At 46.2% G+C, this 22,970-nt stretch overlaps 1 protein-coding gene across 4 annotated transcripts in view; it reads left to right on the forward strand.

Annotated features, from left to right (window-relative positions):
* LOC121285562 (neurofilament heavy polypeptide-like) overlaps window positions 1-22,970 on the forward strand; it is a 59,228-nt gene that overhangs the window by 14,349 nt on the left and 21,909 nt on the right. For all 4 annotated transcript variants that reach the window (XM_041202106.1, XM_041202105.1, XM_041202107.1 and 1 more), the window contains exons 2-8: window positions 2,317-2,379; window positions 3,159-3,254; window positions 4,820-5,096; window positions 6,084-6,245; window positions 8,296-8,355; window positions 18,696-21,182; window positions 21,762-21,836. In XM_041202106.1, coding sequence (XP_041058040.1) covers window positions 18,716-21,182; window positions 21,762-21,836 — 2,542 coding nt within the window. In that variant the 5' untranslated portion in view covers window positions 2,317-2,379; window positions 3,159-3,254; window positions 4,820-5,096; ... (1 more) ...; window positions 8,296-8,355; window positions 18,696-18,715. The remainder of the gene's footprint in view (window positions 1-2,316; window positions 2,380-3,158; window positions 3,255-4,819; window positions 5,097-6,083; window positions 6,246-8,295; window positions 8,356-18,695; window positions 21,183-21,761; window positions 21,837-22,970) is intronic.

The following is a 22,970-nucleotide window of genomic DNA, read 5'->3' on the forward strand; positions in this document are numbered from 1 at the left end:
AGGATGACTGCTGCTCATGGTTCCTTTTTATTGAAAAAGCAATGATTTAGTTCTTTCTGTTCCTCTCTGTCTCCTCTTCCTCCAACTCTATGGAAGTGTTCAATTGTGAGTTAAACTGAAATGGAAGTTTAAAGTTAGTGATTGTAGTGCCAGCTCTGTAGTGACACCCATCTAATGCCGCTAAACAGGTCGGGTTGACTAGACTGATGTTGGTACCTTTCACTTCATACGATGTAGGAATGTTTGTCTGAGTTGTGATTAATCCCCACCATCCTCTGCTGAGGAGTAAAGTATAATCTTTCCTTCATTTTTGCATTATACTTCCCTTAAAGACTCCAGAAAAGAGAATGCTGTGAAGTGGGAGGGGTGGGGGTGGGTGGGGTGTGTGTGTGTGTGTGTGTGTGTGTGGAGGAGGAGGAGGAGGAGGAGGAGGGTGGGTGAGGTGGAGGAATTCCAACAAGAGGTCTTTAAGATTATGAAACGTTTACCCTAGCAAAACCTAGAGATGGCTCCAATTGTGAGGGAAGACCAAAATGAGGAGCCTGAAACATAGAATTGTCACCAATAAATTTAAAAGGGAATTTGGAAGAAACTACTTTACCCAGAGTGCTTAGAATCTGGATCTCATGATCACAATGAGTATTTGAAGCAACTAGAATAGATGCATTTGACGGGAAGCTCGACAACTGAGGAAGAAAGGCAAAGAAAGATATGCTAATGAGATGAAGTAGGGTGGGAGGAGGTGCGTATGGAATATATATACAATAGCATAGATCAGTTGGACCAAATGGCCTGTTCCTGTATATGATATATGATTCCTGCCTGTAACTCACTCCCAGGCATCACTTTTGTTTGTAAATAATGTTACTAAAAATCACTAATGACATCCTATATGACTGTGAGAAAGGCAGATTTTCCCTTTTCATCCTTCTTGACCTGTCTGCAGCCTTTGACATGATTGACCACATCATTCTCCCCCAAACACCTCTCCACTGTCATCCAGCTGGGTGGGATTGCTCTCACCTGGTTCCATTCTTATCTATTTCACCATAGCCAGAGAATCACTATTAATGGTTTCTCTTCCTGCTCCTGCACCGTTACCTCTGGTGTCCCCCAAGAATCTATTCTTGGTTCCCCCCATTTCTTATCTACGTGCTGCCCCTGGCGACATCATTTGAAAGCATAACATTAGTTTTAACATGTATACTGACGATACCCAGCTGTACCTCACCAATGTCTCTTTTGACGACTCCACTATTGCTAATTGTCAGACGACTTGTCTGACTTCCAATTAAATATTGGGAAGACTGAAGCCATTGTTTTTGATCTACAGTCCAAACTCTGTTCCCTAGCTACAGGCTCCATCCCTCTCTCTGGCAGCTGTCTGAGACCAAACCAGCCTGTTCTCAACCTTGGTGCCACATTTGACCCTGAGATGAGCTTTTAACTTCATATTTGTGTCATCACTAAAACCGCCTATTTCTACCTCCATTACATTGACCAACTTCACCCCTGTTTCTGCTCATCTGCTTCTGAAACTGTCATTCATGCCTTTATTACCCCTAGATTCAATGTCTCCATATTCTACCCTCTGTAAACTTGAAGGCATCCAAAACCTTGCCGCCTGTGTCATAACATGCACCAAGTCCCATCCCTACCACCCCTGTGCTCGCTGACCTACATTGGCTCCTGGTAAAGCAAAAACTTGATCCTGATCCTTAATTTCAAATCCCTTCATGGCCTCATCCCTCCCTAACCCTGTAATCTCCTCAAGACCCACAACCCTTCAAGATATCTGCATTCATCTACTTCTGGCCTCTTGAACATCCCCAATTTTAATCACTCCACCACCGGTGTCTGTGCTTTAGTTGACTAGGTCCCAACCTCTGGAATACCCTCTCTACACCTCTCTGCCTCTACACCTCACTTTGCTTCTTTAAAACATTGCTTAAAACTCATCTCTTTGAAAAAGCTTTTGGTCATCTGATCCAATATCTCCTTATGTGGCTCAGTATCATACTTTGTTTTATAATGCTTCTGTGAAGTGCCTTGGGATGTTTTATTAGATTAAAGATACTATATAAATATAAGTTATTGTTGTAACTCATTCTCAGACATCACTTCCCGTCTGTAACTCACTCCCAGATGTTGTGTTCCTGTCTGTAACTCACTCCCAGATGTTGGATTCCCGCCTGTAACTCACTCCCAGATGTTGGATTCCCGCCTGTAACTCACTCCCAGATGTTGGATTCCCTCTGTAACTCACTCCCAGATGTTGGTTACATGCTCTATTGATTCTCCCTTGTGTCTCCTCAGCATTCCACTGACTGCATGAATCCTTTCTCGCAGGAGCTGAACCAGCTAGCGGAGTATCTTCAGGTGAGCAGCACATTAATTTTCAACACTTTCCAGTGCTACTGGAAGGGACTGCACCAAATGGAGTGAATATGTTTCATTGCTGCAGTCATGTTTTGGTTATTTTTTTTCTGCTGATTGTCTCAGCTCACCATCAACACCAGAAATGCTATCATTTTGGGATTTGGCATTTGCACAGGACACAGGCGTTTAGTGATGATAGTTGACTGGTCCTGAAGTGACTGGTATTGTTTGGTTGTTGGCCTGAAATCCTCTGATTGGGGCTCTGCCACACTGAACCCAACACATTGTGGCCCTGTCCTTTCATCTCTTCAACCTGACTGTCTCCCGAGTGGGGGACTGGGTGGGGCAGTGGGTCAGGTGCTGATTGCTGACCAGGGCAGAGAAGGTTGTTGATTCTCTTTCACCGTTAGGGCAATGCTACCACTCCACTGCATCTGTGCTTTCTTAAGCAAGCCGGCATGAACACTGGCGCCTCGCGTGTAGCCACTGCCGTGATTCAACAGGAGAAATCTTTATATTGGGATTCGCTTCTCTCCATGTCTCCTGTTTTTCACTGGTGGTTCACTGGGAGAAGCAGTGAGTTTGTATGAACTCACAGGAGTGAGTTTAGACTTGAACCTCCTCCATGGGCTGATGACAGCCAATATGTGTTGCTAGGGTTACCATGGGCCCTGTGACAGTGAATTTGTGTTGCTAGGGTTACAATGGGACCATGACTGCATCTGCACAGAATCCCTTTCAGCAGCAGGTAGGTAAAGATGATTTGTCCTCTGTTGCAGGAAGCTTTACAGCGTGAGCAGCTCCTGGAACAGAAGCTGGAGACACTGCAGTATCTGCTGACCCACACACAGCTCCTCTCGGACAATGTCTGGCAGGTACAAACTTCATCTTCGCCCCCAGTTCGTGCATGCACTATGGGCCCGATTTTAACCCATTCAAAGCCAGGCAAGTTTGTGAGGATGCCTCACCACTGAACCTCAGGTCAGCGCTCTCTCTCTGTCATAGGTCAGTGATCCACAACAAGCCCCTGAGGTGAGATTCCCACCATATGGGTCTGCCCTCTCAGCTGTTCAAACTCAGCACATACCACAAGAGCCCAGTGTGACTCAGTAACCACAAGGGGCAGTGAGTCATTGATCCATCAGAGGATGACAAGCATACATGTGAATCAGAGTTATAGGACCTGATGTCAGTTGACCAGACTCGGTGACAGGACATATTTGGGTAACTCTTAATTTACCTGTGCAATGGCCTAACAAGCCACTATTCAAGAAGCTTGATCATCACTGCCTTTTCAAGGGTAATTAGGAATGGGCAATAAATGCTGGCCATACCAACAATGCTCACTTATCATGAACGAAAAAGTCTGTTGAGTTTATGACATCTGTCAAGGCAACAAGGGCGAATACATTTGATTAGGAATCAACAAGCATGAATATCCATTGGGATTTGATTGTGTGGAATGAGCATGGTAGGAAGCAGGGTCAGTGTGGGTTTGGAATAGGAGTGGGTTTACCCCATTGTTCCTTGCTGGCTCCACTTTTCCTCTCTGTACTTGTATGGATTGGACTGGAGAAGTCTTTGGAAAGACCCGTGTCGAGTGGTGGGGGAAGGGGATGGCAAATGCTGGTTTCCCACTTGAATGCTATACTTCCAGTGTGAAGGACACGGGAACCACAAGGAAGCTATGCTGTTTACACCACTCAACTGGGCTTTCCACAGCTCTCAAACCAAAATTACCCCCTTAAACAGGTGAATAGGCACCACACTCTCCTCCCTCGCATTCTATCTCCCTCCTGCTGTCCCTCCCTTGCACTCTATCTCCGTCCCCTTGCCCTCCCTTCCCCCCCGCTCTCTCTCCTTCGCTGTCTCCCTCCTTCCCCTCTCCCTCCTTCCTGCCCTCCCTCTCCCCCTCTCCCTCTGCCTCCCCGTCCCCTCTCCCGCAACCCCCTCCCCTCTCCCGTGCCCTCCCCCTCACCCTTGCCCTCACCCTCCCGGCACACTCCTCCCTTGTGCACTCCCTATCTCCCACTCGCCTTCCCTCCCGTTTGCTCATCCTCCCTCCCTCCTGCCCCCCTCCCTCCCTCGCACGCCCCCTCACTCCCTCGCGCGCCCCTCCCTTACACTCCCTCTCCCCCTCCTCCCTGTCGCCTCCCGCCCTCCCTGTCACGCCGTGCACCCTAGCCCCTTGCATTCAGTGAGTATTTAGCCACAACATTCCCTTGGGCAATTAAATTGTTGGGCTGGTGTCTAAGAGTGGGTAGAGTGTGCAGTCACTGTGAGAGAAGCAGATTTGATGGGCTGAATAGTCTTTTAACATTGTTTCCTGCTTCCACTCCTGGTCCAACTGTGGCTTTCTGGTTACTGCCTTGTGAAGCTATGGGCCTTGCCCATGGGAGTAGGGCGATGGGAAATTCACCACCAGATGCTTTCTCTGCAGGACACTCAGACTGAATGTGCTGATCTGACATTGAAAAGCAGAGAATCACTTGGAAAAGACTTGGAAATCAGGACTGAACGTAAAAAAACAAAGGTGAAGATGGAGGACCTGCAGAGTAAGAGCAACCAGGATCTTCTCACTGCAGTGAAGGTAGAGAACACAGAAGGACAGAGAAGGGATGGTGAGGAAACTCCAGATGGCAAAGAAATGGCTTCGCCTGACACCGACATGGAGGATGGGCCGAACAAGAAACGCCGAAGACCCACTCTACGCAAAGGTGCAGGGGATAAAGAGGACTGTGGGCAGGGGAACTGGAGACAGGGGGATAGTGGATAAGAGGGACTGGAAACTGTGGAACAGAGGATAAGGGGCAGGGGGACAGGGTACAGGGACTCGGGGCAGGAAGATTGGGGGCAGGGGAACAGGGACAGGGAATAGAGGAAAGGGGGGGCGGGGAGAAGGGGTAGTAGAATGGGGGGCAGTGGGATTGGGGGCTGGGGACCAGGGAGCAGGGGGACTGGGATTCTGGGGCCTGGGGCAGGGAGTAGGGAGACTGAGGTCGCAGATGGAATGGGCACAGGGGAACCGGAGGGTAAGGGGGCAGGGGGGCTGTTCAGTGGGTCAAACTGTTCTCCACTGACATTTGGTTCAACTTGTGATATACAGTAAACCTTATTATCCGGCATTCTAGCAACTGGAATTCTCTACTAACCAGAATTTCTGATGTTCCCATAATACGAATTGTCACTTTACCGACCAGAAGCAATTATAAAGTTATCCAGAACCTGTACCTGTCTGCTGTATTATTTTATACTATAGTTTATCTTTTAATGTACTGTTGAAGATTAGAAGTAAAAAACAGACTGTTCTTTACTTCCTGAGTACTCGTATATTAGTTCATGCTGTAAGCATTGCACTATATTCCTTTGGTAAATGAAACTATCTTAACTAGCATTGTTGATTAACCAGCACCACCTATTGCCTGTGCTTGCTGGATGCTAAAAGTTTTATTGTATCTTTGAGAGACTGTGAGTATTTTATACCTAGAGGGCTGAGGATGCTCAGTTGATCAGTATATTCAAGACTGAGATTAGTTGATTTTTGGGCACCAAGGGAATCAAAGGATATGGAGATAGTGTAAGAAAGTGGAGTTGAAGCAGCAGATCAGCCATGAGCTTGTTGAAGTTCTTATGTGACAGCTCTCATTTAAATGTTAACTGATAAGCCCTTATAAATTTAAATTTTCCCTATTTTTCTGTTGCAGAGAAAAGACTTCAGGAATCGAAGATTCTGCGTAAACAAGCCATGATCAGAGACATGAGCGGTAACTCATTGCCGAAATCATCGTCCTGAAGTTACTGTGACCATACCATTCCTCATTTACCCCCCTTCCCTGAAGGTGCTGACTCTCCGCCACCTACCGAAGGTGCTGATACTCTCTCTCTCTCTCCCCTGAAGGTACTGAGTCTCTTTCTCTCTCTCCCCTGAAGGTGCTGAGTCTCTCTCTCTCTCTCCCCTGAAGGTGCTGACTCTCTCTCTCTCTCCCCTGAAGGTGCTGACTCTCTCTCTCCCTCCCCTGAAGGTGCTGACTTTCTCTTTCTCTCCCCTGAAGGTGCTGACTCTCTCTCCCCATTCCCCTGAAGGTGCTGACTTCCTCTCCCCATTCCCCTGAAGGCGCTGACTCTCTCTCCCCATTCCCCTGAAGGTGCTGACTTCCTCTCCCCATTCCCCTGAAGGCGCTGACTCTCTCTCCCCATTCCCCTGAAGGTGCTGACTTCCTCTCCCCATTCCCCTGAAGGCGCTGACTCTTTCTCCCCATTCCCCTGAAGTCGCTGACTCTCTCTCCCCATTCTCCTGAAGGTGCTGACTCTCTCTCCCCATTCCCCTGAAGGCGCTGACTCTCTCTCCCCATTCCCCTGAAGGCGCTGACTCTCTCTCCCCATTCCCCTGAAGGCGCTGACTCTCTCTCCCCATTCCCCTGAAGGCGCTGACTCTCTCTCCCCATTCCCCTGAAGGTGCTGACTTCCTCTCCCCATTCCCCTGAAGGCGCTGACTCTTTCTCCCCATTCCCCTGAAGTCGCTGACTCTCTCTCCCCATTCTCCTGAAGGTGCTGACTCTCTCTCCCCATTCCCCTGAAGGCGCTGACTCTCTCTCCCCATTCACCTGAAGGCGCTGACTCTCTCTCCCCATTCCCCTGAAGGCACTGACTCTCTCTTCCCATTCCCCTGAAGGTGCTGACTCTCTCTCCCCATTCCCCTGAAGGCGCTGACTCTCTCTCCCCATTCCCCTGAAGGCGCTGACTCTCTCTCCCCATTCCCCTGAAGGCGCTGACTCTCTCTCCCCATTCCCCTGAAGGCGCTGACTCTCTCTCCCCATTCTCCTGAAGGCGCTGACTCTCTCTCCCCATTCCCCTGAAGGCGCTGACTCTCTCTCCCCATCCCCCTGAAGGCGCTGACTCTCTCTCCCCATTCCCCTGAAGGCTCTGACTCTCTCTCCCCATTCCCCGAAGGCTCTGACTCTCTCTCCCCATTCCCCTGAAGGCGCTGACTCTCTCTCCCCATTCCCCTGAAGGTGCTGACTCTCTCTCCCCATTCCCCTGAAGGCGCTGACTCTCTCTCCCTCTCTCCCTCTCTCTCTCACTCTCACTCTCTTACTCTCACTCTCTCACTCTCTTACTCTCACACTCTCTTCCACTCTCTCTCACTCTGTCATTCTCTCATTCTCATTCTCTCATCCACTCTCTCTCTCTTTCACTCTCTCTCATTCTCATTCTCTCTCATCTCTCTCTCATTCACTCTCTTTCATTCTCATTCTCTCTCTCTCATTCATTCTCTCTCTCTCATTCTCATTCTCATTTACTCTCTCTCTCATTCACTCTCTTTCATTCTCATTCTCTCTCTCTCATTCATTCTCTCTCTCTCATTCTCATTCTCATTTACTCTCTCTCTCATTCACTCTGTCTCTCATTCACTCTCTCTCTCCCATTCACTTTCTCTCTCTCATTCTCGTTCTCATTCTCGTTCTCATTCACTCTCTCTCATTCACTCTCATTCACTCTCTCTCTCTCTTATTCACACTCTGTCTCACTCTTTCTCTCTCTCATTCACTCTCTCACTCTCTCTCTAAATCTGTCTCTTATTCTCCCACTCTCTCTCTCATTCTCATTCTCTCTCATTCACTCTCTCTCTCTCTCATTCACTCTCTCTCTAACTCTGTCTCATTCTCCCACCAGCTCTCTCATTCTCATTCTCTCTCATTCACTCTCTCTCTCATTCACTCTCTCTCTCCTGACAGTGCTGATTCTCCCTCACCCTCACCTGAAGGTGCTGAGTCTCTCCCCTCATCCCCTCATGTTGCTGAATCTCATCCTCAACAGACACTCAGTTAATGCATCTGCTGCAAAATAAAACAATCCTGCTTTTGGTTACTTCCTGTGCAGCTGCAGTAACAGGTGTTTAACTTTCATGTTTTTCAGAGAAAGGCCCCCCAGATGTGAAGGTCTTGCGTCAGCAAGCAATCGTCCGTGATATAAGTGGTGAGTCTTTAGCCCATTACAGCAATCCTGAGTCACTGATGGGAATGTTCAATTACAATATTCTCAGTAGCATGCTGATGTTTTGGAGGTGGTGCAGAGAACAACAAGAAATGTTCCAGAATCCAGGACTTTGGTGGTGGTGGTGGTGGTGGTGGTGGTGGGCAGTGACGTGATGGGCAGCATTTGTATTATGAATCTGTGTTATGAGGACACAGTCTAAAATTGGATTTGTGCTGACTATCAATTGAGATTGATAGAGTCTACAATAGGGGAGATGTAAATGTACTGTGGGATGTACAAACTACCAGTTAGCCCACAGTTAGAAACTGTGTATTGCTCTGGGACCCCATTTATATTAAAGACAATAAAATCATAGAAAGCAGACAGTTTCTTCAGGAATGGGAAACTAGAGTTATGAGGAGAGGTTACAGATACTGAGACTGTTCCCACATTGGGGTACAGAGGCTCAGAGGAGATTTAATGGAGATTTTAAAAATTACAAAGAGTTTTAACAGAGTGAATAGAGAATGACTATTTGTTCTATGAGGGGAGTCAGTGATGTAGTATCATTATAAGAGTAAGGTTAGGAGAAATGTATTTTCTTAAACAGGCTGTTAGAACACAATGATTTATCACAAGGAGTGGTTGAAACAGAGACCATTGTATCTTTTAAAGGAGCATTTGATAAATATATGAAATTGAGGAAGGTAGAGGGTTATGGGAAAAGTACAGAAGATTGTTAAGAGCTATGGGGAGAGAGTAAAACAGTGGAATTAGTTTGTGATCTAAACAAGGCTGTAGGGTGAGCGGAACGGTAGAGTTAGTTTGTGATTGCTCTAGCAAAGATTTGGTACAGACATGTGGGCTGAATAGCCTCTTTCTGTGTGCCAAACTTCTGTGGCTCTTTTACCTAACTGCATTCTCAGTGTAAAGTGCAAAAACAACCTCAATTTAATGGTGTACACCATCCTGACATGGAACTATATCACCGTTCATTCATCATTGCTGGGTCAAAATCCTGGAACCCCTTACATAACAGCAATGTGGGTGAACCTTAACTGCATGGGCTGCAGTGATTCAAGAATGTGGTTCACTACCACCTTCTTAAGGGCAATTCGATGTGGGCAATAAATGCTGGCCTTGCCGGTGATGCCCATATCCTAAGAACAGATTAAAATGGATTTCACATTAAAGAACTTTATGACAATATGAGAAGGAGCACTCATTGTCCCTCCTGTACTCGGCTATTCAAATGCCCATTGACAATCCTGGCTGCGCAACAAACTACTGCACCATTATGCCCTGGCAGCAGGTGGCGCCAATGGCCTGTTCTCTGGGTATGGGACCGCTGGCATCCATGGTCACAATGCCAGGAATGCTGCAAGGATTTGGTCGCCTGGATTGAGATGGCAGAAGGTGTAAATACTCACTCCCTCACCTGCTGTTATATTTGTTGCAACTTAATCCACATAATATAAATAATTCAAGGAACAAAAATGTTTACTGAAGCTTTATTTAAACAGGGTCAAAAGGAATTTTTGCATTTTATATCTGTGTAGATATTAAACCTTTCCAGGGCAGGAACAACAAGGGTTAGCTACATAGTAAAACTCCCTTTACACTGTCTCATCAAACACCCCCAAGGCAAGTAGGTCTTGCGGTTAGATACAGAGTAAAGCTCCCACTACACTGCCCCATCAAACATTTCCAGGGCAGGTACAACACTACTGCAGTTCCTGACCAACGCGGTTGATCGCAAATGTATCCGGCAAGCTCCTTACTTGAGGTCTATTAGAGGCAGGCGTTAAATTCTGGCTTTGCTCAGAAGCCTCCTGAGAATGGATTAATGTATAAAGAAAAACTCCATGATGCCAAGGGCCCACTTCTACTGAATGAGAAGCCTGAACATTCACCTGAGAAGGATTTCCTTTTAGGTGTCTTGGATTGATGGCATCGCAACAACAGTAAATTATATTTACTTAGCACCTTTAGTGTAAGGGATGGTTAAGGCCATGGAGGGATTTGAAAACAAGGATGAGAATTTTAAAATTGAAGCATTGTTCGACTGGGAGCCAATGTAGTTCAGAGAGCGCAGGGGTGGTGGGAAGAAAAGCTATTACAAATGATCTCTGGTTATGGAACCAGGTGAGAGCAGACCCACCCAACTGGACAACAGTGGAGAGGCATTGGAAGAGGATGCTGGGGTCAACCATGTCAAAGCTGCAGACAGGTTAAAAAGGACAAGGAGGGATAGTTTACCTTTGTCACAATCACACAGGATGTCATTTGTGACTTTCATAAGAGCCTTTTTGGTACTGTGGTGGAGGCGAAAATCTGATTGGAGGGATTCATCCATGGAGTCCAGGAAAGATGAGCGAAGATTTGGAGATGGCAGCATGTACAAAAAGTTTGGAGAGGAAATGGAAGTTGTAGATTGGGCCATAGTTTGAAAAATTGGAGAAATAAAGGTTTGGCTTTTTGGTAAGATGGGGATGACAGCAGATTTGAAGGAAAGAGGAGGGACAGAACCTGAGAGAATTGTTAACAATATCAGCTAACATGGAGACCAGCAAGTGTGGTCTCATGGTCAAGATAAGCTCAGAGAGGGCATGAGGGGAAATAAGAGAGAAACTGGCGAAAGTGGTGAGTTCAGGGCTAGGGAAGAAGTACTTTAGATGAAGTTTGACCCAGTGGGTTAGTGGAAGGGAAGGACACCACAGAGGCAGCTGATCAGGTGGCTTCAATCTTAGTGACAAGGAAGTCCACAAACTGCTCTCACTTATTGTTTGGGGTGAGGATGGAGGAGTGGGGCTTAAGAAGACAGTTTGCAGTGAAGAATCCAGAGGTTATCTTTGCATTCCAGGATGATTCTTGAACAGTGAATGGTTTTAACAGATGAGTGCAGGATCCAAGAGAGCTTTGAGGTCCAGCCAGATCGGGGAGTAGGGAGTGAATGGCTAAACCAGTTTTCCGCCATAAACATTAAGGTCTGGAGCCAATTATTCAGCAGCCCATCTCCCCGCAGCCTTTTCATTGATGCCACGAAGAGCACTGGATGAGTTGTGCCAGCTGTGACTTATTAGGTGGTGGAGAATCATAGAAATTTATGACACAGAAGGAACCCATTTGGCCCATCGTATCAATGCCAGCCAAAAAATTTCTATCCAGTTTAATCCCACATTCCAGTTCTTGGTTCATTCATTATGACACTACAAGTACATATCAAAGTACTTTTTAGATATGATGAGGCTTTCTGCCTTTACGCCCTTTCAGGCAGAATACCCACTACCTTCTGGGCAAAAGAAAATTCTCCTCAACCAGCCTCTTAAACCACCTACCAATTGTTTAAATCTATGCTCGTGGGATTGACCGCTCAGCTATGAGAAATAGGTCCCTCCTATTTACTCTATCTAAACCTCTCATAATTTTTTCACACCTCAGTAAAATTTCCCTTCAGCCTCCTTTGTTCCAAAGAAAACAACCCCAGACTATCCAATCTTTCCTCTTAGCTAAAATTCTCCAGTTCTGGCAACATCCTCATAAATCTCCTCTGTACCCTCTCTAGTGTGATCATAATTTCCTGTAATGTAGTGACCAGAACTATATGCAGTACAGTAGCTGACTAGTGTTTTATAGAGCCCTAGTGTAATCTCCCTACTCTTTTATTCTATGCCTCAGCTAATAAAGGAAAGTATTCCATTTAACTTTTCAACCGCCTTATCTACCTGTCCTGCAACCTCCAGGGACCTGTGAACATGCATTTCAGGGTTCCTTGGTACACTTCTCATTTGTTGTGTATTCCCTTGCATTGTTTGACCTCCCCAAATACATTACCTCACAATCTCCAGATCTAATTCCAGTTGCCACTTTCCTGTCTACCTAACCCTCATACAAACATACGAGCGGCCACTCGGCCCCTTGAACTTGCTCCACCATTCAATAAGATGGCTGATCTGAATGTAACCTCAACCCCACATTCCTGCCTACTCCTGATAGCCTTTCACCCCCTTGTTAATCAAGAATCTATCTGGTTCTGCCTTAAAACTATTCAAAGACTCTGCTTCCACTGCCTTTTGAGGAAGTTCCAAAGACACCTAACCCTCTGAGAGAGAAAAAATTTCTCATCTCTGTCTCAAATGAGCAACCCCTTATTTTTAAACAGTGACCCCTAGTTCTAGATTCTCCTACAAAAGGAAACATCCTCTTCACATCCACCCTGTCAAGACCCCTCAGGATCTTAAAGGTTTCAATTAAGTCACCCCTTACCCTTCTAAATTCCAGTGGATTCAAGCCCAACCTGTCCAGCCTTTCCTCATAAGACCATTCTTGGTATTAGTCTAGTAAACCTTCTCTGAACTGCTTCTAATGCATTTACATCTTTCTTTAAATAAGAACACCATGACTGTACACAATACTCCAGATGTGGTCTCACCAATGCCCAGTAGCATTGACTGAAGTGTAACCTCTCTACTTTTGTAATCAATTCCCCTCACAATAAATGATAACATTTTATCGGCTTTCCTAATTACCTGCTGTACCTGCATACTAACCTTTTGTGATGCATGTGCTAGGATACCCAGATCCCTCTGAGTCTCAGAGCTCTGCAATCTCTTGTCATTTAGATAATGTTTTTTATTCTTCCTGCCAAAATGAACAATTTCACATTTGCCCACATTATACTACATTTGCCAGATCTTTGTCCACTCACTTTATCTATGTCACTTTGTAGCCTCCTTACGTCCTCTTCACAATTTACTCTCCTATCTATCTTTGTGCCATCAGCAAATTTAGCCACCGTTCCTTCGGTCCCTTCATCCAAGTAATTTATATAAATTGTAAAAAGTTGAGGCCCCAGCACTGATCCCTGCGGTACACCACTCGTCTCATCCTGGCAACCAGAAAAAGACCCATTTATGCCTGCTCTGCTTCCAGTTAGCTAGCCAATCTTCTATCCATGCCAATATGTTACCCCCTACACCATGAGCTTTTATTTTCTGCAATAACCTTTGATGTGGCACTTTATCAAATGTCTTCTGGAAATCTAAGTACTGTACATCCACTGGTTCCCTTTTATCCACAGCACATATGACTCCTTCAAAAAATTCCAATAAATTGGTTAAACATGATTTCCCTTATACAAAATCATGTTGAATCTGCCTGATTGCCTTGAATTTTTCTAAGTGCCCTGCCATAACATCTTTAATAATAGCTTTCAACATTTTCCAACCTAATGGAACCTTCCCTGAATCTAGCGAGTTTTGGAAAATTAAAACCAATGCATCAACTCCCTCATGTGTTACCTCTTTCAAGACCTTAGGATGAAGTCCATCCTGACCTGGGGATTTGTCAGCCCACAGCCCCAACAATTTGCTCAATACCACTTCCCTGGTGATTGTAATTTTCCTGAGTTCCTTCCTCCCTTCCGTTTCCTGATTTACAGCTATTTCCGGGATGTTACTTATGTCCTCTATAGTGAAGACTTGAGCAAAATACCTGTTTAATTCATCCGCCATCTCCCTACTTTCCATTATCAATTCCCCAGATGCATAGTCTATAGGGCCAATGCTCATTTTGTTAACTTATTTAAATATCTATAGTGTATATATCTGTTAGACTCACTGGGGATAGTGCACTGCAATATCAAGCCCCACTGCTACCCGAGCAATGACAAATGTGAAACGTTTGACCAAAACACCTAATTGTTTAATTTACGTTAACAGAATATGAGTACCAGTTTTGTGAACTTAATAAGTAAATAACTTTATTGAACAAATTGTCTTTAACCAGTGGCAAAAGAAAGAAATATGTACTGCTAATTTCTAACTCCATAACCTAAACTCTACTCCTCAAATCCCTATATACACACATATAAGACACATAGGCACACAAAAACATGGATTTTAAGGGTGGGATAAAACGGTTCAATAGTACCAATTCCGGAGTACAGGATTCGATGGATTGATTTTGATTGATGTCTTCCAAATTCCTTTCAGTTCTTTGTTGATGACATGAGGTGGTCTTCCCAGCACTTTCAGTCTTTAGTTTACTGGTTGAGCACTTGCTTTTCAATATCTCTAATGGTGATATTCCCCTTTTCCTCTTGCAGAGGTCTTTCAGAGAGAGAGAACAGGTTATAGAGATGAGGGGAAAAAAACAGCAAGCTATTATTGTAGAATTACTGGAATATTACACACACAGGAGAAAGAGGTTTTAGATCTTTTCTCTTTTCAGGCTAGGAGCTTTTCTCTGCTGTACTACTCTCACACAAACCCTGGTCACCTGGTTAGGAGCCAATTAAAATGTTGTTGCCAGGCAGTTTCCCGTTAAACCGGACTCCTCCTCAGCACCATCCTGTCTTTCATGGCACACTCTGTTCCAGGACAGCAACATTGTACATATCCCACACACTGTTCCAGTATGCATGTCTTTCAAACTGCAGCCATTGTAATTTTAATTCACAGTCCAACAAAAATAAAAAGATATGTTTTTTACAATAGAAGCTCTTGCTATCCATCTTTATATTACCAGCTAACTTTCCCTCATACTCTAATTTTTCCCTCCTTATTAACCTTTTTGTCATTCTCTGCTGTTCTTTATATTCTTTCCAATCTTCTGACCTGCCACTAGTCTTTGCGTCATTTTCTGCTTTTCCTTTAAGTTTGATACTGCCTTTAACTTTTTTAGTTAACCACGGATGGTGAGCCCTCCCCTTAGAACTTTTGTTTCTCATTGGAATGTATGTATTCTGTGTATTCCGAAATATCCCTTTAAATATCTGTCCATTGATATCATCCAGCAGGTTACAGCTTCCTTTCTCCCTGACAACCACATGATGAATTTTTGAATCATGTGCAAATTTCTTAATCATGCCCCCTACATTTAAATCTAAATCATTGACATATACCACAAAAAGCAAGGGATCCAGTACAGAACCTTGTGGAACTCACTAGAAATGGTCTTCCAGTCACAAAAGTACCCATCTAACATTACCCTTTCCTTCCTGCTACTGAACCAATTTTGCATCCAACATGTCACTTGCCCTTGGATCCCATGGGCCCTTACATTATTGACCCATCTGCCATGTGCGACCTTGCCAAAAGCTTAATTGTTAAAATCCACGTAGACCACCTCAAATGCTCTAGCCTCATCAACCCTCCTTATTACCACCTCAAAAGATTCAATTTAGTCAGGCAAGACCTTCTCTTAATAATCCATGTTGATTGCCCTTGATTAAACAGTGCCTTTCTAAATTATGATTATAATGTTCTAGTAATTTTGCCACTGCCAAAATTAGACTGACTGGCCTGTAATTACCCGGTCTATCCCCTTCTCCATTTTTAAACATTAGTGACACCTGAAAGTCAGAAACCCATGAACTGGGCTGACACTCCCAGAATATTACTGAAGGATGCTGCACTGTTGGATGGACAGTGAGGAAGTGTTGCTAAGTGTCGGAGGGCCAGTACTGAGAGAGCGCTGCACTGTCGGAGGGCCAGTACTGAGGGACTCTGCTACACTGTTGGAGGGCCAGTACTGAGGGAGCGCTGCATTGTCAGAGGGCCAGCGCTGAGGGAGCGCTGCGCTATCGGAGGAATGAACTAATACGTTAATGGGATCTTACATTGTGTGAAGTTGCTGTAATTTTTTAAAGTGTCTGAGTTGCAACAATTTACAGTTTATTGCAAAACCACGGCAACCACCACACTTATGGACACCCACTGAGCCAAGCTTACGCCCACACCCTCCACCATGCCTATGACCATACTGTCTTCCACACCCACTGCCAGAACCCATTGAGTTCACTTATGGAGAGTGGCTGCAGGCATTCTAAAATGAAATCAAATCTTTAAGCAGGATATTAATATCAAACCTCATTAATAACATTCTGTGGTGCTGCCTCATCCTAGCGAATGTTAGAAGTACAGACAGCTGATACTACAGTACTGAGCAGCAGCCTGGCGTGGGGTTACCCCACAGAGAGCAGTGTTAAATTATACTCGTATGTCCTGTCTCATCTCTAAAGGATGTGGAACAGGATCAACATCTCACATGCTCGCCTCAAATACCATTGCCAAGTGAGTGTTTGCTCTCACGGGTGCACATGCACTTTCTGTTACCTTCACCCACACAGACACATTTGCCTCAAGTATCAGCATCACAGGTGTGTGTGCTCCAGGCCTGTGCTCTCTTTTCTTGTGCATTCTATATATTTCTGTGCCTTCCATAGTGCAGGACACGGCCTGGTTTACACTGTCTTGCAATCTTTAGAGGCTAGACTGGAGTGAGAACATCACCATTTTTCTGGCTGCAGATTGGAGTCTGGGACTGACAATCGTGTGCTGAATGCTCATGGTGAAAACACTTGGAATTGAGCAATAACGAACAGCAGAAATAGACCAAGACCAGTGATAGCCTCTCTTAAACCAGGGTTGGTCACATTCAGACATATAGGGCTGCATCTTCTGGTCGGTGAGTGGGGGTCTGCCAGCCGATGTGTAAAATGACACGAGGTGACGTCGGGCATGTGTCTCTATGTCACCCCGCGTCATTTAGATTTTCAGTTCGGCGGGCGCGAGCCGACTCAGCTGCGCGCCTGCCAAACAGTCAACGGCCACTTAAGGCCTTTAAAAAAAAATTTAAGCTAATTAAAGGACCGGCCCGTCCAACCTTAAGGTTGGTGGACAGGCAAGGAGGCCAGGCGGCCTTTAGAAAAAACATGAAACCTCATCCACGGGCGGGATGAGGTTTCATGAGGGTATTTAAAATGTTTATGAAATGTTGAAATAAAAGAAATTGACATGTCCCAGCTCAAATTTTTAAAGCTTCAAGCGATCTCCCTGAGGTGGCACTTTGCCTCAGGGAGATTTCTGTGCTCCTCCGCGCGCACTCCCGGCTCAGGGAATAACCATCCCCTCCCGCCCGCGCAGGGAGCGCACGTCACGCTGGGCAGGCCTTAATTGGCCCGCCCACATAAAATGGCGGTGCGCCCCTGACTGGGGGCGCCGATCGGGAAACCGCCCGCCTGCTCCCACTCCTGTACATCCCCCCTGATGGGGGGAAATGTTGCCCATAGAGAGGCCAATGGCTTCTCTGACAAATGTGAGCTGGTAGAATGGGCAAAGGATTGAAAACAGACATCACCCAGCAAGTATAACGCTTTGATAATTCAGTACTGGAGAAAATGTGTGAGCTGAAATTCAAGGGCCCTTAAGGAAATATTATATTATCAATGGAAGATCTCACAGTTATTTAACAAAAACTCTGAGCTGGAGCTCATACCTGGTAGCACAACCAGAACAGAATTGGAGCTTCTGCTATGTGTAAAGGGTAGTGTGGACATGGAACAATATTCTGCTTTAAGTGTGGTCCAGAGATGGGATGTGTGATAATTCTTGATTTCCCAACCTTGCTGCGATATTGCCACTGCCCTCAAGAATTGTCAGGAGAGATTGGGGGTAAATCCAGGTGCAGCAGAAGAATGGTGCCCTCTGTGGTCATATCGCTGAGGGCCAGGCCACATCAATTCTGCTGATTCGAGGATATCAGACACTACGTCAGATGTTCCTAAGCTTTCTGAGGTCAAGTCAAGCATTCTGGATGCACTGTCCTGTGAGAGACGAAGCACTGGGTGCACTGTCCTGTGAGAGACAAGGCTCTGGGCACGCTGTCCTGTGAGAGACGAAGCACTGGGTGCACTGTCCTGTGAGGTTCAGGCTCTGGGTACGGTGTCCTGTGAGGGACAGGCTCTGGGCACGCTGTCCTGTGAGGGTCAGGCTCTGGGTACGCTGTCCTGTGAGGGACAGGCTCTGGGCACGCTGTCCTGTGAGGGACAGGCTCTGGGCACGCTGTCCTGTGAGGGACAGGCTCTGGGCACGCTGTCCTGTGAGGGACAGGCTCTGGGCACGCTGTCCTGTGAGGGACAGGCTCTGGGCACGCTGTCCTGTGAGGGACAGGCTCTGGGCACGCTGTCCTGTGAGGGACAGGCTCTGGGCACGCTGTCCTGTGAGAGACAGGCTCTGGGCACGCTGTCCTGTGAGGTTCAGGCTCTGGGCACGCTGTCCTGTGAGGTTCAGGCTCTGGGCACGCTGTCCTGTGAGATTCAGGCTCTGGGCACGCTGTCCTGTGAGGGTCAGGCTCTGGGCACGCTGTCCTGTGAGGGTCAGGCTCTGGGTACGGTGTCCTGTGAGGGACAGGCTCTGGGTACGGTGTCCTGTGAGGGACAGGCTCTGGGTACACTGTGCCATGTGGGTCAAGGCTCTGTGCATAGTGGTGAGGGTCATATGCTCTGGGCACACTTTCTATTTTGGATGCTTGCTCATTATTGATTCTTTTCTGCTTAGGTGATGTGCTGTCATCTGACATGAAATCAAGTGAATCAACATCAAGTGTGACAATGTCAGGTGACACAGAGTCACATATGAAGTCAGCCGATACTCCAACATCAGAGGTGACATCAGTTGCCCCTAAATTATCGGTGGTCAATTCAGCCAATCCCAATATTTCTGAGGTCAATTCCGTTGATCCCAAACCATTTGAGGTCATGTCAACTGATCCCAAGATATCAGAGATCAACTCTACCATTCCCAAAGTGTCTGAGGTCAAGTTAGTCAATTCAACGGGACTCATGTCAGCTGAACCCAAACCATTGGAGGTCATATCTACTGAAACCAAATATTCAGAGGTTAAGTCAATCATTTTGAAGATGTCGGAGGCCAAGTCAGTAGTTTCCAAAGTGTCTGAGGTCAAGTTAATTGATTCAAAACCAACTGAGGTTATGTCAACTGATTCCAAACCATCTCTGATTAAGTCATGTGATCTCAACCCATCCGAGGTCAAGACTGCTGATCCCAAACAGATGGAGATCAAGTCAGCAGATCCCAAATCATCCAAGGACAAATCAGTTGATCCCAAGCTATCTGAAATCAAGAGAGCTGATCCCAAATCATCTGTGATGAAATCATGTGATCCCAAACCCTCTGAGGTTAAATCAGCTGATCCTATAGTGTCTAGGGCTAAATCAGCTGATCCCAAACCATTTGAGGTCAAGTCAACTGATCCCAAACCCTCTGAGGTTAAATCAGTTGATCCCAAACTATCTGAGGCCAAGTCAGCTGATCCCAAACTATCTGAGGTCAGGTCAGCTGATCCCAAACTATCTGAGGCCAAGCCAGCTGATCCCAAACTACCTGAGGTCAGGTCAGCTGATTCCAAACTACCCGAGGCCAAGTCAGCTGATCCCAAACTACCCAAGGCCAAGTCAGCTGATCCCAAACTATCTGAGGTCAGGTCAGCTGATCCCAAACTATCTGAGGTCAGGTCAGCTGATCCCAAACTATCTGAGGTCAGGTCAGCTGATCCTAAACTATCTGAGGTCAGGTTAGCTGAGGCCAGGTCAGCTGATCCCAAACTACCCGAGGCCAAGTCAGCTGATCCCAAACTATCTGAGGCCAAGTCAGCTGATCCCAAACTACCCAAGGCCAAGTCAGCTGATCCCAAACTGCCTGAGGCCAAGTCAGCTGATCCCAAACTGCCTGAGGCCAAGTCAGCTGATCCCAAACTACCAGAGTCCAAGTCAGCTGATCCCAAACTACCAGAGGCCAGGTCAGCTGATCCCAAACTACCCGAGGCCAAGCCAGCTGATCCTAAACTATCTGAGGCCAGCTCAGCTGATCCCAAACTAGCCGAGGCCAGGTCAGCTGATCCCAAACTATCCGAGGCCAGGTCAGCTGATCCCAAACTATTCGAGGCCAGGTCAGCTGCTCCCAAATTATCCGAGGTCAGGTCAGCTGCTCCCAAATTATCCAAGGTCAGGTCAGCTGCTCCCAAATTATCCGAGGCCAGGTCAGCTGATCCCAAACTATCCGAGGTCAGGTCAGCTGATCCCAAACTACCTGAGGTCAAGTCACCTGATCCCAAACTACCTGAGGCCAAGTCACCTGATCCCAAACTACCTGAGGCCAGGTCAGCTGATCCCAAACTACCTGAGGCCAGGTCAGCTGATCCCAAACTACCCGAGGTCAGGTCAGCTGCTCCCAAACTACCTGAGGCCAAGTCACCTGATCCCAAACTACCTGAGGCCAAGTCACCTGATCCCAAACTACCTGAGGCCAAGTCACCTGATCCCAAACTATCTGAGGCCAAGTCACCTGATCCCAAACTATCTGAGGCCAAGTCAACAGATCCCAAACCATCCGTGGTCAAGGCAGTTGATCCCAAACTATATGAGGTCAAGTCAGTTGATCCCAAACTATCCGTAGTCAACACAGTTGATCCCAAACTTTATGAGGTCAAGTCAGTTGATCCCAAACTATTTGAGGTCAAGTCAACTGATCCCAAACCATCCATGGTCAAGGTAGTTGATCCCAAACTATCCAAGGCCAAGTCAACTGATCCCAAACTATCCGAGGCCAAGTCAGCAGATCCCAAACTATCCGAGGCCAAGTCAGCTGATCCCAAACTATCCGAGGCCAAGTCAGTTGATCCCAAACTATCTGAGTTCAAGGCAATGGATCCCAAACTATCCGAGTTCAAGGCAATGGATCCCAAACCATTGGAGGTCAAGGCAGTTGATCGCAAAGCATCTGCTGTGATGTCAGCCAATATAGAACTACATGACATGTTGACATGTGTCCACAAATATTATGACCAAACAGTAAGTGATCCTGAAGCAATTGATATGAGACCAGGAGGTTCGAAATCAAATGAAAATGTACTAGGCTTGTTGGAATTGGATCAGTTGAGGTTGCAGATTGAGCAGCTTCAAAAGGACTTGAAGGAATCTCAGGAGCAGGCAGCCCGACACCAGAAGAACTACCTGGATTTACAAGGTAGGTGGGATTCATGAACAACAGAAAGGGATGTTGGGAGGTGAGGCCAAACACTGTACACTTGGTGCTCAGTGCTGGGAATGTGCGAGGGCTGGGGTGGTGGAGGGAATTGGCACAGGGGCTTGGTGGGTGGGGGTTGTGGGGCTGCGTGATGGGGACTGGTGTTTCTGAGAGGAGAAGTGTAGGTTATGGGGGTGGGAGGTTGGGGACAGGTGGGCTTTTGGGGATGGGGGAGCTTAGACATCCTTGGAACAGGCATTTGTGGAAGCTGGGATGAGTGTTTAGGGGGATTGAGAGAAGGGGAAGGTCAAATTGATCTTCCTCTCGCCTTGAAATGTTAACTCTGTTTCTCTCTGCAGATGATGCCTGACTGAGTAGTTCCAGCACTTTTGTTTTTATTTTCTGTATCTAGCCTGTGCTAGAGGGAGTGTTTGATGAGACAGTGTAGAGAGAGCTTTTCTCCAAATCTAATTTATGCTGTTGCTGCCTTGGGAATGTTTAATGGGGCAGTGTAAAAGGAGCTTTATTCTGTATTTGACTCTTGCTGCACCTGACTTCTGACCTTTCCAAACACTTCAGGGTTGTTGGAGGAGCAGAGATTGGTCAATGTGCAACAAACTGAAAACTTCGCCAAACAAATCCAGCGTCTCCAAGGTCAGTGCTGGATTTTGGAATAAATCTGTGCTTTAGGGCAGTGTGTTAGATGGTGTTTGTGGAATGAGGCTTGGGTTATGGAATAGGAAATGGAGCATTGTGGAAAGCTCTGTGACTAGCTGAGGACAGCTATTGAAGAGGGTCCAACAGGACATTTGTTGTTTCTCATGTATGACTGTGATCTAAATGCAGAATTGTCAAATTTTCACCCAACACCAAGTTAGTGCAGATGATTCCAAGAAGATTCAGATCAACTTATGTAATTGGGCAGACAAATAGCAGATGAAAATGAGCATTGATAAATGAGATTGTTCAAAGGTTGGACAAATGGACGTCCTGCATATCCAATGGGCTGGTTTGAATTGGTAAGGGAGGAATGGGTTTGGGGTGATGATAGAATCCTCACTTTCAATTTCTGGACAAGTTGGTAAATAAACACAATTGAATTGTGGGCAGACTGCTGGGATTTATAACCAAACAGTGGGGCACAAGAATACAGAGGGTGTATGAATGTTTCACAATGCAGTGAGAGGCCTAACCTGCATTACCAAGTACAGTCCTGGTCACTAACGCTCACTTGTGTTGGAGAGAATGTAAGAAAAGCCATTGCAATGTAAAGTGTGAGCTTGGAGGCAGCTTTAGAGAAAATATCTCCAGTCTAAAAGAGGAAAGAAAGACTTGCATTTATATAGCACCTCTCGTGACTGGCAAATGTCCCAAAGTGTCTCACAGTCAATGAAGTACTTTTGAAGTGTGGTCACTGTTTTAATGGAGACAAGGTAGATGTGGGGGTGGGCCAAGGAATATTAAATATTAATATTGATAAAGGACTCCCAAATATATCTGAAATCAAACCGGGAGAGGCAGAGCAGAGATAATGCCAGAATTTTCCCAAACCAATGGAGGCGACTTTTGAAGCAGGGGGAGGGATCCTGGAAAATTAGACTGAAAAGCTTTGGACCAGCTCTCCAATGTGCTCTCGTTTCCTTGCTTTTCCTGGTGGTCCGCGGGGAGCAGTGACGGCAACCTGCCCAGCAGCAGTGGGACTGCAATTGAGCTGATTCAGAAGCAACTTACTGACTATTATTACAACAACACAGCAATTTTGCTGACATTGACCAGCACCCCCACCAG

This window comes from Carcharodon carcharias, chromosome 13 (genome assembly GCF_017639515.1).
Source record: "Carcharodon carcharias isolate sCarCar2 chromosome 13, sCarCar2.pri, whole genome shotgun sequence".
Classification (NCBI taxonomy): Eukaryota; Metazoa; Chordata; class Chondrichthyes; order Lamniformes; family Lamnidae; genus Carcharodon; species Carcharodon carcharias.